This window comes from Nycticebus coucang, chromosome 21, assembly GCF_027406575.1.
Source record: "Nycticebus coucang isolate mNycCou1 chromosome 21, mNycCou1.pri, whole genome shotgun sequence".
Classification (NCBI taxonomy): domain Eukaryota; kingdom Metazoa; phylum Chordata; class Mammalia; order Primates; family Lorisidae; genus Nycticebus; species Nycticebus coucang.
The window spans coordinates 54,801,822-54,818,488 of record NC_069800.1 but is presented as its reverse complement, the minus strand read 5'-3'; the positions used below and the strand labels follow the sequence as shown (position 1 = coordinate 54,818,488).

At 48.0% G+C, this 16,667-nt stretch overlaps 1 protein-coding gene and 1 pseudogene across 2 annotated transcripts in view; one reads left to right on the top strand and one right to left on the bottom strand.

Moving 5' to 3' along the window:
* The first annotated feature begins 354 nt into the window (after positions 1-354).
* PREX1 (phosphatidylinositol-3,4,5-trisphosphate dependent Rac exchange factor 1) overlaps positions 355-16,667 on the top strand; it is a 195,941-nt gene continuing 179,628 nt past the window's right edge. Inside the window, exon 1 of the mRNA XM_053574009.1 lies at positions 355-715. Within this exon, the coding sequence (XP_053429984.1) occupies positions 494-715 (222 nt within the window). The 5' untranslated portion in view covers positions 355-493. The remainder of the gene's footprint in view (positions 716-16,667) is intronic.
* On the bottom strand, positions 11,906-12,601 carry LOC128573662 (ADP-ribosylation factor-like protein 4A; annotated as a pseudogene). Its single transcript, XR_008376505.1, has one exon. The product of XR_008376505.1 is annotated as an ADP-ribosylation factor-like protein 4A (transcript).

The following is a 16,667-nucleotide window of genomic DNA, read 5'->3' as shown; positions in this document are numbered from 1 at the left end:
GCGCCACGCGTCAGGGCGCGGAGTCGGTGCGCTCCACACGGCGCGCACGCTGCTCGCCGACCTCCCGGCACCCCGGGGCCCCTTCCGGAGGGTTCCCGCCCTGGCCGCGCCGAGCTTCCGACTTAGGCGCCCGGCGCCGCGGCGCGTCTCCAGAGGCCCCGTGCGCGCGCGGAGCGCCTCTGCGGCCGAGAGCGGCGTGGCACTTGGCAGACGCTCCCTGGGCGGCGGGGGCGGGGGCGGCGGCCGGGCCAGCCGTCTGGGAGCCCCGAGGACCGGCCCCCTCCTGCCCCTGGTCCAGCCTCCGCACACTGCCTCCGCCCCCGGCCCGGGCCACCCGCCCCCCAGTCCCGCCCGCCGCGCCAAGCGCCCGGCCAGCCGCTGAGCCCGGCCCGCCGGCGCGCCCCGTCCGGGATGGGGCGCCTGGACGCCTGAGTCGCCGTTCGGCGCGACCTCCAAGCGGGGGAAGGAGTCAGCGCCGCGCGGCTGCACTAGAATGGAGGTGCCCAGCAGCAGCGGCTGCAGCGGCCCTAGCGGCGACGGGGCAGGGGACGGTGCTCATCCGGACTCCCGGACCCCCGGAGCCTCTGCGCCCAGCTCCAGCCAGTGCGCGGCCGCCCGGGAATCGGAGCGCCAGCTGCGCCTCCGCCTCTGTGTTCTCAACGAGATCTTGGGCACCGAGAGGGACTACGTGGGCACCTTGCGCTTCTTGCAGTCGGTGAGTGTCGCCCGGGGAGCGCGGAGGCAGCCTTCGCTCCGCCGCTAGCCCAGCTGATGTCCCCACTACCTGTGGCCGCGGTTCCCGGGGGGTCTAGAGTAGCCTTGGGGGCGGCCCGTGGGGCGCGCAGAGAAGTGGAGGAAATCCTGGCTCCTCCAGTGCTATGGTGTAGCCTCTCTGGGCGGCCCGCGGTCCAGCTGTAATCCGGGGTCTCCCGCACTCTATTGCTCCCCACGGCGCGCGCTGCCCTTTTGTCTTTTCTTCCTCCTCCCCTCCTTTCAAATAGTTTTAAAATTAGTTACATCCGCGAGGCAGGGGCTCTGGAACCGAGACTCCCGGAGCTTTCGCTCCTGCGTCTTTTTCCCCGGAGCAACTTCGCCGCCTGGTGTACCAGCGACTACTTATCTCGAACAGACTTTAGTAATCATAGAGCCTAGGGACTCACCGCGTTGAGTTGCGCAGGATAAAACCCAAATGCCCAGAGGAGGGATGGGAATTGACAAAACCCCAGGGTAGAATCTCTGATGCACACATTTTTGCTGGAGTTCGGGGAGAGTGGATTTCGAACACACGTCTCGGCAGTACAGGCTCCCTAACTTCCCCTCCCCCTCAGTCTCCAAGTTGCAAAACCACAGCCTCAGGCTTTGTGAAATAACAACTGAGCTCTTGCTGTGTGCCAGGTACTTTACATGTGTCATTGATTAGAGGCTTAACCTTCACAAGTGACTCTTGAGGCAGGGACTCGAATTTCCCCATTTTTTAGATTGGGAGAGTTTAGCTCCAGAGGGGCAGAGAAACTTGCTCAGGATCACACAGTTGGTTAAGTGGGGACACTGGGCTTTGAACTAGAGCAGTCCCAGCAGCTGCTCTAAACACCTATTTTATGCTGTATTTTTATTTTCTTTCTGTGAGAGAGAAAGGGGCCACTTCCTTACTCTCCTAGGAAGTGAGAAAACTGGCTAGAGGGTGGTGGGGGTGGATCAGAGATAGAGCCTTGGATGGAAGTTAGGAGACTCTGGGGCTTTAATCTCCATGCCTCCTGCTGGGACCTCATTTACTCCCCTTCCCTGCTCGAGGAAGTCTTTTAATCCTGGTTCTGGAAGAGCTGGTGCGGGGGTGGCTCTTTCAGAGACCCTTAGCGCCAGGCTCTGCTGCTCCCAGTTTCTGGGATAAAGGCGGTGACTGGGATCCTCTGGGGCTCTCAGTGACATAGGGGTATAGTTGAGGCTGCATGAGATCTGAATTCCAACTAAGGGAGGAGAGAACCCAGGAACCCTTACCCCTGTGAAAGGAGGGGTGTGTGTGTGGGTGGGTAGGTGGAGGGAAGGAGTTGTGCAGAGGCATTGAAAACCATTTGGCCAAAGTACCCTTCTAGAAAGGCCTGTAAGAATAAGGCAAGGTTGGCTCTCTTTCCCTATCTCTTCCTCTCTCACCGTTTCAATGGGGGAAGAAAAGGCATCTGCTCAGTTTGAAGCTGGCAGTTTCTGAATTAAAGATGCAGACAGTCCTGGTATCTTTGAGCAATGTCAAATTCTAGGGAACTCCTCACTTCTCCTTCTTAGCCACTCCCTGCTACCCAGTCTGGAAGAGAAACAGGAAACACAAACCAATTTTTATATTAATAGGAAAGAAAATATACCTCTCCCTCCTACGCCCCTGCCTAGATGGTGTGGTTTATTTCAGAAAAGATACGGATTGTGTTTGAGTTAGCTGTGGTTTTAAATCGTCCACGTGTTGAGTTAGAGGAAGCTGGAATAATGGAAATTGATTGGAGTCAACCATTCTTAGGATTAAAGAAACAGAAAAACAAGATTTTTCTACTTCCACATTGTCTCCTGACACTTTTAATATGCTAAGCTCATCAAAGTTTTTTTTGGGGTGTTGATGTGTTAGTTTTGAGATGAGTTGGTTCTGTCTTTGACATGTGTCTTGGACCATTTATGCCACTTGTCCTGACCTCAGTTTCCCTACCTGTAAAATAAGAGGAGGGGGAATCCAGATTTCCTTTCTGCCTGCCCTTTTGTGTGTCCCCAAGCCGGAGACAGAAATGGATTAATTGTGTAACCTGACCAGCCATACCTCATTTGTGAGCCACAGGAGTCCTCTCTGGTCTTGCTCCATGAGCAGTGGTCCCTAAACAACCCAAGGAAGGCCTCTTAGTTTTGAAAACCCGGGGCTTAGAGCTTCTGGAACTGCTAATTACCAAGGCTTTCCATGGCAGTGAGGCTGGCAGTCTGCAGGTAGTGATTTTCTCCTGTCTTCCCACTCTCTCTTCCCAGCCTTTGTACTTGCTAAGGGATTTTCCCCACTGCCTCCTGGCTTGGAAGAATGCACGGTAATCCCTCTTTGCTTTTAATTCCTTGTGGTAGAGGTAGGCCTTAAGGGATAGTGCTGGCCTTCCTGTGTCCCTGGTTTAAAGGTGCTGTCAGCCAGTGGAAAGGAAGCCTTTGTGATAGGCTGAGCATTGTGGGGGATGCTGCGAAGCCAAGTCTGGCTCCTGTCTTTGAGGAGAGGAGAGTCTAGTCAGGGGTGACAAAAATGGGCATTAAAAAAAAAAATTCAAGTGCAAGGCTGGGCTCTGGACTGAGACTGCTCAGGGTTAAGTCCTTGTACTTGTGACCTTGGGTGAGTGGCCTAACCTTTTTGAGGCTTACTTTTCATCATTTGTAAAATGGGAGATGATAATCCTATTGTACAGATTTTTAAAAAAGGACAAGTGAGATATAAATTGATATAAAGCATGTAGAACAGTGTCTGACAGGTATTAAGGTATATAAATACTGTTATTATTATTATTTGATAATTAAAAAGTAATACAGGTGATTAGGGTTATGATATTTCAGCGTTCAGAGACTAGGGATCTGACCAGGGAGGGCTTCCTGGAGGAAGTGTGGTCCCAGGCAACAGTGAAAGGAAGACAGAGGTCTGAGTGAGTTTCCTTTTGACCCTCTAAACTCTGGCCGCAGGAACTAGCGGTTTTTCTTTCTTTTTTTTTTTTTTTTTTTGCAGCTTTTGGCTGGGGCTGGGTTTGAACCTGCCACCTCCTGTATATGGGGCCGGCACTCTACTCCTTTGAGCCACAGGCGCCACCCGGAACTAGTGGTTTTGTTTGGTTCCGGGCCTGGGGCTTTGTGGTTCCTCTAGAACAGTGGTTCTCAACCTTCCTAATGCCACGACCCTTTAATACAGTTCCTGTGGGTCGCGACCCACAGATTGAGAACCGCTGATCTCCCCATCTTTTCTCATCTCCTGCAGTAACTCGATTGCATCCCCTGCCCTGTCTCCAAGGAGTCCTGTGAGTTTGGTGTTTTGTGTGTGTTTGATATTGAAGAATTATGGAAAGGCAAGGACATCCCTCTCGTTGAGATGCCAGATCTATCTTGGAGGACACCACAGAAGTTATGGGAGACAGTGCCCAGGTTTTTGACTTGAAACCTTGTATATCAATATTTACAAGCCCTGGCCATCCTCTTGCACTGTGTTCATCATGGTGAAAGTGATGACAGTCATTACTGTTTATCATTTGCCATTCTAAGCATGTTCCATGTGTTAATTCCTTAAGTCTCCTCTATGAAGGAGGTGCTGCTGTTATCGTTTCATTAACAGTTGAGGAAAGGGAGGCAAAGTGGGTTTAAGTGAGCTGCCCTGGGTCATGCAGACAGCATCGGGAAGATTTGATTTTGGGCTCCCTGACCCCAGAACTCATGGCCCCAGCTACTTTGCAGATTGCCTCTGGCTCATAAAGTAAAAGCTTGGTACGTGATTTTTTAAGGTGGCAGAACTGGGATTTGAACCCAGGTCCCTGTGCCCCTTAACTTCCTCCTGTTACTTCCCCTCTGTGACGTCTGTTCTTTTTTCTGCAGATTGGGCAGAACTGTGGAAGAATGGAAGTGGCAGCTGCCAGGTTCCTTCTCTATGCTTCATGTCTGCTCATGGTGCGGGGGGTTGAGTGGGGCTCTGGAGCCAGGCTGCTGGTGTTCAGATCCTGGCTTTCCCCCACACCAACTGTAGGTGATCCTGAACAGGTCACTGACTTCCTCTGTGCCTCAGTTTCTCTATCTTTACAATGGGCATAGTATATAGCACCTGTGTCACAGAGATGTCATGAAACTTGGATGAACCTGAGGTTAAATGTCTTAGAACGGTGCCAGGAATATTGGGTGCTTGGAATGCTGTGGTGGCTTTTTGGGGGGATATACAGCAATGGGATTCTCTCTTTGGGGCTCAAAGGCTCCCAAAACCTGAGTAAGCCATGAGCCCACCTGCCTCTTGATTGGATTGGCTCAGAGTCTCTGCCTGCAAAGGGAGGGACCTTAGGGGCAGGTGCCAGTGGCTCCTATGGGGAGTAGACCAGCTGGGCTGTGATGGGGAGTGAGAGGGAGTCTAGATGGTTGGGCGGAGAGACCCTTGGCTGGGGGTTGGTCAGCAGCTTTCTGGAAGGCTCCCCTTGGCTGAGGACAGAGACCTGCCACTCCTAGGCACCCAGGGGGGTCTGCCCTGAATTTGCTGGCATTTCTGAGGAACAGAGATTGTGGACAGAAAGCACTTAGAATGCTTGCTATGTTTCTGCTTTCTGGAGGAAGGAGACCAAAGTTTTTCTTCTCACTGGAGCTCTGCTTGCCAAACAAGAAACTGTGGTTTTGTGTTGTCACTATTTTTTGTTTTTTTGAAAGATTCTGTACTTCTAGTCTCACACTAGGGAGATGTGTCGGTGGGTGGTAGTAGTGGCAGTGGAGGTGGGGCCACCTTTGATTCTGCAGTCATTGAGACAGAGTGACCTCCCCAGTGACTTGGGGGGATTTTCACGTTGTCCTGTTGTGAAAAGTGGGATGCTAAGAAGTAGATAATAGCACAATTCTGCTTTTGGAAAATAAACAATAACCATAATGCATGTATGTATGTATAAGGAGCTTGGAGAAAAGGATGTAGAAAAAAGCAGCCAGAAAGATAAAAAGGCAAAAACATGTACTAAGAAGTCCCTTTTGTAACACCCTTTTCATATAAAATTATGTATATATATGCAAATATAGTATTAAAAAAATTCTGACAGGAAGAATTGTATTTTCAGCAGTTATTGGATTAATGCAACAATAATAGTTACAATAACTTGCTAATATTTATACATTTGCAAGCCCTGTGCAAAACTTCCTTATGTATTAACTCAAAAGCCTAATTCTTAGGCTTCCCATTTTACAAGTGAAAGGCACAGAGAGGCCAAGTCAGTTTCCCGAGATCACACAGCCTGACAGAGCTGGTGTTTGAACCTGGGCCGTTTGGCCGCATGGCCCAAGTTCTTCACCACTACCTTGAATTGTTCCAGTGTGATGCTGGATTCATATGCAAAATTGCTGCCTTTCTGAGACTTCTGAGCTGTTCAAGTGGGTAAGAATCAGGCCAAAAAGTCCAAAAAGTTCAGGTAGCCTAGGCCAGGCCATCTTGTTTTGGGCTGAATGTCATCTGGAAGTCAGTGAAAATCTTTTTTTTTTTTTTTGAGTCTCACTTTGTTGCCTCTGGTAGGGTGCTGTGGCGTCGTAGCTCACAGCAATCTCAAACACTTGGCCTCAAGGAATTCAGCCTCCCAAGTAGCTGGGACTACAGGTACCCGCCACAACACCTGGCTATTTTTAGAGGCGGGGTCTTGCTCTTGTTCAGGCTGATCTCGAACCTGTAAGCTCAAGCAATCCATCTGCCTCGGCCTCCCAGAGTGCAAGGAATACAGCATGAGCCCTTACTGAAAATCTTTCGATGATTAAAAACTGTGTCAGGACTGAGATGGGCCCCACTTTTGGGGTGTGGTAAGCAGAGCTAAGTACAGGTGAAACCATAAAGGTATTGTTAGACTGCTTTTCTCAGGTATTTATGGAGCACGTGCTGTATATTCCAGGCAGTGGTTTAGGCAGTGAGTATGCAGCCTTCAATAGGGCAGACATGGTCCTTGGCCTTATAAGAAGGACAACCCGATGGAGATGGTAGAATTAATGCTTTTGAACGAGCATAATCTTCAGATACTGGTAGTCCATCTACTATGACTCTGGTGTTTGCCATGGTAACCATTTAACTACCCCTTTTAAGAAGAGATGGATAGAGTTGGTGTCCATGGCTTTCAAGACTTCAGGGCACCCCTTTCTTGGAGAGTATCTTTTATCACACAGTAGGCTGCAAACCTTTTTGGCTGGAGGCCTCACAGCCCCCTTTCTTAAAGGTTTTGCAAAAAGTTAAGTTTTCGAAGCAAAGCAGGTCATGCCTGGCTGCAAGATAACCTCACCTTTCCAGTTTTGGTGCCTTCTTTTCCAACAGACATGGGCTCTCCAGAATCCTGGTGGGAGGTGGGCGGTGGGGTGGGTTGTGCTGGCCTCCTACTCCAGGCACAGGGCCAGGTCAGAGCTGATTCTTTCCCTAGAGGTTAGGAGACACAGAATCTAAAAGGAAGCCAGGCAGGTCATTGAGTCTGAATCTACTTGTTTTGCTGGTGAGATGAGCCAGTGGAGGGGAGATGGACACTGATTTAGGGCATCCACAGTGTAGCTTGTTAGGTTCCATCCTCAGGGACCTGGGGAGAGGGCTCAGTGGCCCACATCCTTTTCTGGGGATTTGTGTTTTAACTAGCATCAAAGGTCCCTCTTAAAGGTCCTACAGAAGGTCCTACAGAACGTGATATGGGCTACATCCCATTGCTCTCCCAATCCGTAGTCCTGTGGACACATTAGGGCTGATCATTCTTTGTTGTGGGGCTTGCCTGTGCATTGTAGAGTGTTTAGAGGGCGGCGCCTGTGGCTCAGAAGGGTAGGGCGCCGGCCCCATATGCTGGAGGTGGCGGGTTCAAACCCAGCCCCGGCCAAAAACTGCAAAAAATAAAAATAAAAAAAAATAATAATAAAAGGGCGACGCCTGTGGCTCAAGGAGTAGGGCGCCGGTCCCATATGCTGGAGGTGGCGGATTCAAACCCAGCCCTGGCCAAAAATCACACACACAAAAAAACTGTAGAGTGTTTAGAAGCACCCTTGGTCTTTACCCACTGGATACCAGAGGCAACCCCTTCCCCACTGGGGAAAATCAAAAATCTCTCCAGACATTGCCAACTATCATAGGCATGTAGGATACCCTGGCTGAGAAGCACTGGGCTGAAACCTCCTCTGGCTGCCAACTCTGTTTCCAGATTGTTTGGGGGCACTCACATGCCTTTGTTGAAATATACAGGATCGATGTGTGTTCATGCAAGTAGCAAGCTGCCGTTTGCTTTTCCTTCTAGCAGTGTGGGTCTTGGGCTCTTCCACAGACTCTAGATTTTTATTTTGTAGATCCTGCTCTGCCCCTGCATGACCTTGGGTATGTCCCTTTGCCTTTTTGGGCCCTGGTTTCTTCATCAGCAAAATGGGGATGCTCCCAGGCCCCATAGGAGTGAGGGCAACAGTCTGTGGAAAGTGGGTGGCCGGGCTGAGTGCAGAGAAAAAGGCAGAGCTCACCCTTCTCCACGAGGAAGCACCAAGGAAGCAGGGGAGCCTTCTAGCCTCACAGCTCTATGTGGGGAGATTATATGTATATATATAAATATAGATTTTTTTTTTTTTGAGATTGGTCACATTCTGTCAACCAGGCTTAAGTACAGTAATGTGATTATAGCTCACTGCAGCCTCAAGTTCCTGTGCTCAAATGACCCCTCCACCCCAGCCTCCTGAGTAGCTAGGCATGAACCACCATGCCTAGCTAATTTAAAAAGTTTTTTTCATAGATAGCTGGGCGCCGTGGCTTACGCCTGTAATCTTAGCCCTCTGGGAGGCTGAGGTAGGAGCATGCCTTGAGTTCAGGAGTTCAAGACCAACCTGAGCAAGAACAGGAGCCCGTCTCTACTAAAAATAGAAAAAAATTAGCCGGATGTTGTGATGGGAGTCTATAGTCCCAGCCAGTTGGGAGGCTGAGGCAGGCGGATCGCTTGAACCCAGGAGTTTGAGGTTGCTGTGAGCTAGATTGATGCCATGGCACTCTAGCCTGGGGCAATAGAGTGAGACTTCGTCTCAAAAAAATTTTATTTTATTTTTTTTTCTTTTTCTTTATTTTTTTTTTCTCTTTTTTCTTTCTTTCTTTTTTTTTTGTAGAGACAGAGTTTCACTTTATTGCCCTCGGTAGAGTGCCATGGCGTCACACAGCTCACAGCAACCTCCAACTCCTGGGCTTAGGCGATTCTCCTGCCTCAGCCTCCCGAGTAGCTGGGACTACAGGCGCCTGCCACAACGCCCGGCTATTTTTTTGTTGCAGTTTGGCTGGGGCTGGGTTTGAACCCGCCACCCTTGGTATATGGGGCTAGCGCTCTGCTCCCTGAGCCACAGGCGCCACCCTCAAAAAATTTTTTTTTATTTATTTTTGCAGAGATGGAATCCTGCTATGTTCCCCAGGCTGGTCATAAACTCCAGTATGGAGTTTAAGTTTACTTAGTTTACTTAGTTTACTAAGTAATCCTCCTGCCCTAGCCTCCCACAGTGCTGGGATTGCAAGTGTAAGCCCCTGTGCCCAGCCTCCGTGTAGATTTTATTTTCTTGGCTCTGAGAAGACCAGGAAGTAATCTGTCTACTCCTCTTTTCTTTTTTCTTTTTTTTATTTTTACTCCTCTTTTCTTGTGGTAAGACACTCAATCTGTGTTTACCTTCCTGGTTCCTTCCCCAGTGTGGAACTGACAGATGATCCTTTCATCCTGGGCCGGGCCAGGAGAGGTCGTTTCAGGCTGACAGGACCAGGACCCGAGGACTTTCCCTCTTGCTCTGGAGGAGGGTGGCTTCTGGGGGCTTTTCTTAGGAGAAGCGAGGCCAGGGCAGGGTGTGGGCAGTCAATGTTATCAGTTGTTTACTTATTTACTCCGTGTGTGCACTCTCAGCCAGGCACTGTACTGAGTGCAAGCATTTGGCAGGAACGGGATGGATAAGCTCTCTGCCCTCAGGGAATTTTCAGACGACACAAAAAGAGAACACTTGTGAAAAGAACAAGAGTTGTCATGATTATAGCATTAACTGCAGCCCTACTGTGTGCCAGGCACTGTGCTAAGTGCTTTATGTGGATTATTTTTTTTAAAGTAGGCTATTATTTTTTAATACCTATTATGCCATGAATTCATAGGGAAAAGATTCCAGTAGCTTAGGGAGGCAGGCACCTTGCCATTGAATGTGACAAACCGTTGCATGACTATTATGCCATGAGTTCATGGGGAATAGGTTCCAGCACTTTATATCACTGTTACATGGGGTCTGTTGGTTATCCTGTGTGCTATGCTGTGTATTATGCCATGAATTCATGGGGAATAAATAAGTTTCAGCACCTCATATCACGATTCCATTAGTTCTCCTGTGGGCTATGTTTATGCCTATAATGCCATGAATTCACGGGGAATGGGTTCCAGGACTCAGGCTCCTTTCCGTTGGTTCTCACCAAGTGGGCTTCTCTGGGTGGAGCAGGCCGGCACTTCAGTTGAACCCAGGTACCTTTTTCTTTGGCTTCCTTCTTTTTCTGATCATTTTTCTTCGTGGGTTTTAGCAAGCTATCTTGGCTCTTAGGGTGCTTAATATGCTCAATATGAACATTAATCCTCTTGGCAAGAATCTTGCCCTTAACTTGTTTGTTTACAACAAGGCCAACAGCACGCTGGGTAACACTATAGACTCTTCCACATTTGTGTGGCATGCCTTTTTGAATAGTACCCATTCCCTTGATGTCTACAATATCAGTGTTCTTGTAGATTCTTATATGTGTGGTCAAAGGAACAACTCCATGTTTTCTAAAAGGCGTAGAGAACGTGTACCGGGGGCCTCTCCTCTTTCCCTTTGTGTTTGTCATTTTGGTGAATTACTGGAAGATGGCGTCTCCGGCCGAAAGGTGGGTTATCTTTTTTTTGAGCTCTTGCAATCTTCTGAGGTTTTTTTATTTTTATTTTTTTGCAGTCTTCTGAGGTTGATACATCCTTGTACCTATTTTGCAGATGGGGAAACTAGGGCACAGAGAGGTTGAGTAACTTGCTCAAGTTCACACAGCTGGGGAGTAGATGCATAGGGAAGGAAATAAAATGTGGATATGTTGGTGATAGGGACGGCAGCATCCACTTTAGATAGGGTGGCCAAGGAAGGCCTCTCTGAGGAAGAGACATTTGAGCTGAGTCCTGAAGGAGGAGATGGAGTCACCTATGGAAAGAGTTGGGAGCAGGTGTTCCAGGTAGAGGGAGCATTATGTGCAAAGGCCCTGAGGCAGGACAGTGGTTGGATTATTTGAGGAACAGTGAGAGTTCAGGGTAGCTGGAAGGGAAAGTAGGGGAGATGAAATTGGCATGATTGGTAGAGGCCAGGCTGTCCGGGCCTTATACCTGTGGTGAGCACTTTGTGTTTTATTCCTATTGCTTGAGGAGCCCCTGGAGGGTTTTTAGTAGGGGTGTGGAGTGGTTCAGCTGATGATACAAAAAGCAGAACTGTGCAGTGGTCTTTCCAAAACCTCAGCTGTCTCCTCTTGCCTCCAGCCTGGACACCCACCCAGGAGGGAGTGACCACACCTTTCCTCCCCCAGGCAGATCCTCTGCCTGTTCCCAGGTTGCTATGTGATACGGGGGTGGTTCTGTCCCCTCTCTGGGTCTTAGTTTCCCTATGGGTATTCTGTGAGCAAGTAACTAGGGCAGGCTCCCTGAAGGGGGGTGGCTGAACTGACTACACCCAGAGAGGAGTTTGGGCTCCTGTCTGTGGCCAGGATGTGGACAGGATGTGAAGGTGGCCACCTCTGAGCTGCGAGGGCTTTTAATGTGAGACAGGTCCTGCTTCTTGACACAGAGGAAGGCACCCCTTGTTTTCTGTTCAGGAAACTAATTTGCATGATTAAGAACTGTTAGGCAGGACCTTGGACTCCACCCTCCAGCTCTAATCATTTTTTTTTTACTCTCCAAAGTTTTATTTCACTAACTTCAGGTCAAATTTCCACAACTGTGTTCCGGTCAATTTATTATCCTTGCTTGCCTTCCCAAAATGGTAGTACCAAAAGATTTGCAGATCAGGGAGAAAAGACCACTTTAAGAAGCACTGTGTTTATTCATCTTCCCCAAGGCAACAGAGTTGAGCATCTGATTGTTCAACAAAACAAAGCTTTAATAGCATCCAGGAGGGCAGATAGGCAAACCAGATGTAGACACTCTTCAATTAGTCAAAATCAAACCAGAAAAAACTTACTCCACAGATATAAAAGGCTGATATTCATCTTTTCTTTTTCTGCTGTCGCAACATTTTTCTTCTTTTAATTATCATATCATGTAGTTTCTCAAGTCCTTCCTTTAGTCCATCTCCTATGATTGCACAGGTAGGCTGCAAATGCCAAGGAGTTGATGAACTCAGTTCACCCATTGCTAACAATTTCTCAATTTCTGAAAGAGACAACGAGTTTCTCAAGTCTTGTTTGTTAGCAACTATAAGTACAGGGACTCCCTGATTTTCTGATATCCTAGTTATTTTATGAAGTTCAGTTTTGGCTTCTTCCATCCTCTCGACATCAACAGAGTCCACAACAAACACAATGCCATCTGTGCATCTGGTATATGACTTCCACAGTGGCCTTAATTTCTCCTGACCACCTACATCCCAGAAGTGAAAAGTGACTGTTTTAGAATTTCCTAAGGTTACCTTAATTTTCTCAGTGTTAAATCCTTTGGTAGGTACAGTATTTACAAATTCATTGAACTGCAGCCTGTATAAAACAGTTGTCTTTCCAGCACAGTCCAAACCCAAAATAACAATGTGGAAGGACTAAAATGAAGGCAAGCTGGACAGGATAGAAGTCTGGTCTGACAGTCCATTCCCCATTTCCAGCTGCAGTAAGTGTCCCAAATTGAAATGCTTTCTTCTTATTGCTTTAGAACTTCTCTTCCTAGGTGATCAGCTATAAGACTTCTGGCAAAACGTCCTTGCCCTCGTCCGGGCTCAACGTCTCTCAGCTGCTTGAGAGCCGCGCTGACACCTGTCCGTGGGCGAGGCCTGGGAGGTAGGGGGACACAAGTCACCCCTGCCAGGGGCGCCGGGCGGGCGCTGCCAGCCAGGCAGCCCTAACGGTGCTCACCGGCAGCTCCCCTCTAATCATCTTTATGACACTTTGCCCTCTATCAGCTCTCATCTCTGCCCTCTGGGGATTTATTTTGCAGGCCTACTTCATGGGGGAGGAAAACAGGTACAGAGAGGTGAAGTGGATTGCCCAGGGACACACAGCCAGGGAAGGGCCAGGACTGTTGTCATCACCTCCTCTGATCACACTCTTGCCTTTTGCATTCTTGTTCTCCTTGGGGGGTCAGAGGGATCTGATGGAACCTAGTCAGTTACATCTCACTCAGTGAAAGCAAAGCCCTTAGAATGGCTGCAACATCCTTCAGGATCTGCTCCCTGATTACTCTTTCTTTTCTTTTTATAAGATTGAGATATGATTTACACACCATAAACCTTACCCTTCCAAGGTGTATGATTTGATGGTTTTGTGTATATTCACAAACATGTGCAGCCATCCCTATCACTCCAATTCCAGAATCTCCTGTTGCTCTAACCCCTTACCCACTCCCCAATCACATTTACCCTCTCTCAAATGCAGTAAATATGCACACCCCCAGGGCCCTTGCACCTGCTCTATCTGGAATGCTCTTTTCCTAGTATTCCTGTGGCTCACGCCTTCCCTTCTTTCAGGCCTCTGCTCAGACATTGAATTCTCTCCCAACTCTCCTCTGACCTCCTCCCCACAGCTCCTCCTTATCTTCCTTCCCAGCATCATGTTTTTCATTAGCTAACACACTAGACATTTTACTTATTTATGGTTAATCGTCTGTCTCCTTCACTGGAATGTCAGGATGGGGATTTTTATCTGTTTTATTCACTTTGTCTCTCCGATACCCTGGCACATAATAGATGCTTATTAAATATCTGTCGAATGAAAAACCCCAAGGTTCTCCTCTATACATGCGTGGCTTTATTGCATGATATGATTGTTTTGAATTACATAACTTCTGAGTATTTTTGTGCAGACTTCCATGTAGATTTGGGACTATGATAGTCCCGTATTCTGGGATTTTTTTTCTTTCTTTTTTAATTTTTCTGAGACAGAGTCTTACTTTGTCACCCTGGGTAGAGTGCTGTGGCATTACAGCTCACAGCAACCTCAAACTCCTGAGCTCAGCCTCCTGAGTAGCTCGGACTACAGGTGCCTGCCACAATGCCTAGCTATTTTTTTTTTTTAAGAGATGGGGTCTCACTCTTGCTCAGGCTGGTCTTGAACTTGTGAGTTCAAGCAGTCCCCCCTCTTCAGCCTCCCACATGGCTAGGATTATAGGCCTGAGCCAGTGCGCCTGGCTGGCTTGAGGGGATTTGACACAGGAGAATTATCTGCAGTGTGGTGCTGTGCTCAAGTGCTCAGGGTCTTGACTAGATTGTCTGGGTCTGAATCAGTGGCTGTGTGACATTGGGTTAGGAGCTTTTCCTCTCTGAGCCTTGGTTTCCTCATCTGTAAAATGTGTTAGGGTACTTGGCTCAGTACCTGGAACATGGTCAGGTCCTAATAATCGGTAATGATTCGTTCTTAAAATTGTGTTTTCACATGTTAGTATTTCCTTACTTTCTGCCCTGGGACAGTTATATGACACATCTCATCTTGAGCATGCTGCCTCAGATCCTTCCTGGGACTTGCAACAAGCAGCTGAGTTCACCTGGACCAAGTGGACCATTGCCCCAGACACGTGGTCTCTGCACTCTGACGCAGCTGGGTGCCAGAGCATCCCTGGGATGGTTGTAATTTGGAACTAAAGATGCTGTTTATTTTATTCTCCAGGGAACCCGCCCAAAGATAGTGGCAAAAAAATCAATTTCTCAAAAATTCTCCCGTTCCTCCTCTGTGAAATCTCACCAGGGACCTGGACAGGCAGAGAATAAACTGCTCACCACATGCTGGGCCTGTATCGTATTTGATTTGCAGCCTCATAGTTTTGCAGATGAGGAAACTGAGGTCCAGAGAGGGAGGGTCACTTGCCTGAGATCACACAGAGTTGCTATATTAGTTATCTGTTGCTGCTTAACAAATAACAACAAATTCAGTGGCTTTTTATTACCTCAGAGTTTCTCTGGGCCAGCAGTGCGGGGGTCTCACGAGAATACCAGGATCTCACGAGAATACCAACAAGGTGTTGGCCAGGGCTGTGATTTCATCTGAGGCTCGGAGTGGGGGCGGGCTATGATTTACATTGTCGGCAGAATTCAGCTCCCTGAGATGTGGGGCTGAGGTTCCCGTTTTCTTGCTGGCTAGTGATTTGTCTTACTTCCTAGAGGCCACCCTGAGGTCTGAGCCATGTGGCGTCTCCCAACGTGGCTGCTTTACAGCCTGCAGGTGACTTACAGGTTTTGAATCTCCCTTCAGGAAGGGTCTTGGACTCCCCACCCGTTTTTCCCCTTCATCCTCTTTTAAAGCCTCACCTGATTATATCAGGCCCATTTGGAGTTAAGTGATTTGGAACCTTGATTATATCTGCAAAATCCTTTTATCTCTGTTACATGCTCTATCTCCCTCACAGTTATAGATCCTGACCTGAGCATACCTAAATTCACATTCACAGTCCCATCTGTGTGAAATGGGAAGGAATCCTGAAGGCCATGTACCAAGTGGGCAGGAATCTTGGGGATCATCTCCAGATTCTGCCTGCGAAGATTGATTGATGGTGAATTTGAACTCAGGATTGTCTGATTCAAAAACTCATGCTGTTGACCACTGTTCCGTTTGTTCCCTCACCGACCCTGCCCAGAATGACCCCTGAGGTGAGTAGCCAGGCTGGTGGACTCAATTCTGGCTCATTTTGAGTGAGGTGGGGCAGATGGGACATATGGTGGGGTGCAGTTTCCTCCCTGGCAGGACCTGGTCTCTCTCACCTGGTACACATCCCACCAGGCATCTCTTGAAATGATTTGTCGATTGGATTGTTGAGGATGAGCCCAGAGTATCTGTCCTCCTTGGTGCCCTCCTCCACCTAGGGGTTAGGCTGAGACCTGGCCAGGGAGCAGGTGCTTGACTGCTCTCTTCCCAGGAGATATTTATGCCAGATGTCTGCTGTTTACTCTGATGGTGGGGTGGGGAGAGTCATTCTGGTTATATTGATTTCTGAGTATTGGGGCTTATCTAGATAACTTATTGTTCAGTGATTTTAAATTTAATTCTGTTGTGCTCAGAGAATATGTTCTGTGGGGTTTTTGCTCTTTGGAATTTGACTGAGACTTAGCTTATGACCCAGCATATGGTCAACCTTAGTGATCATTCCATGTGCCTTTGTAAAGAGTGTACACTCAGCTTTTGTGAGGAATGTTGTACAAATGCCATTTTATTTATTTATTATTCATTTATTTTTATAGAGATGGGATCTTGCTATGTCGTGCAGACTGGTCTCGAACTCCTGGCTTTAAATACCTTACCTGCCTGGGCCTCCCAAAATGCTAGGTTTTGGGAGGCCCAGGCAGGTGAGGTATTTAAGACCAGGAGTTTGAGACCAGTCTGAGGTCTCCAGCCAATGAGCCAGTGAGCCCAGTCCAATGTCATTTTTAGATCCAGAGGGTGGGGAGCGTTGTGCACGTCTACTGTATTCTTACTGATGTTTGGTCCACTTGTTCTACCACTTTCACAAAAATGCCATTTGTACAACATGTGAAAATCTCCAACTATGATTTTGTAGATTTGTGTATTTTCCCCCAGAAGTTCTGCTAGTTATTACTTTGTGTATTTTAAAGTTCTGTTGTTGGTAATACACATTTCTGATTATATCTTTCTAGTAAGTTGACCCTTTTATTGTTGTGAAATACTTCTCTTTACCTCTTAAAATCTGTTTTGTCTGATGTTACTATGGCTATGCCAGCTTTTTTATGCTTACTGTTTTCCATTTTTTTTTCGTTTTAGCCTTTTTGTGTCTTTATATTTCAAGTGTATCTCTTAC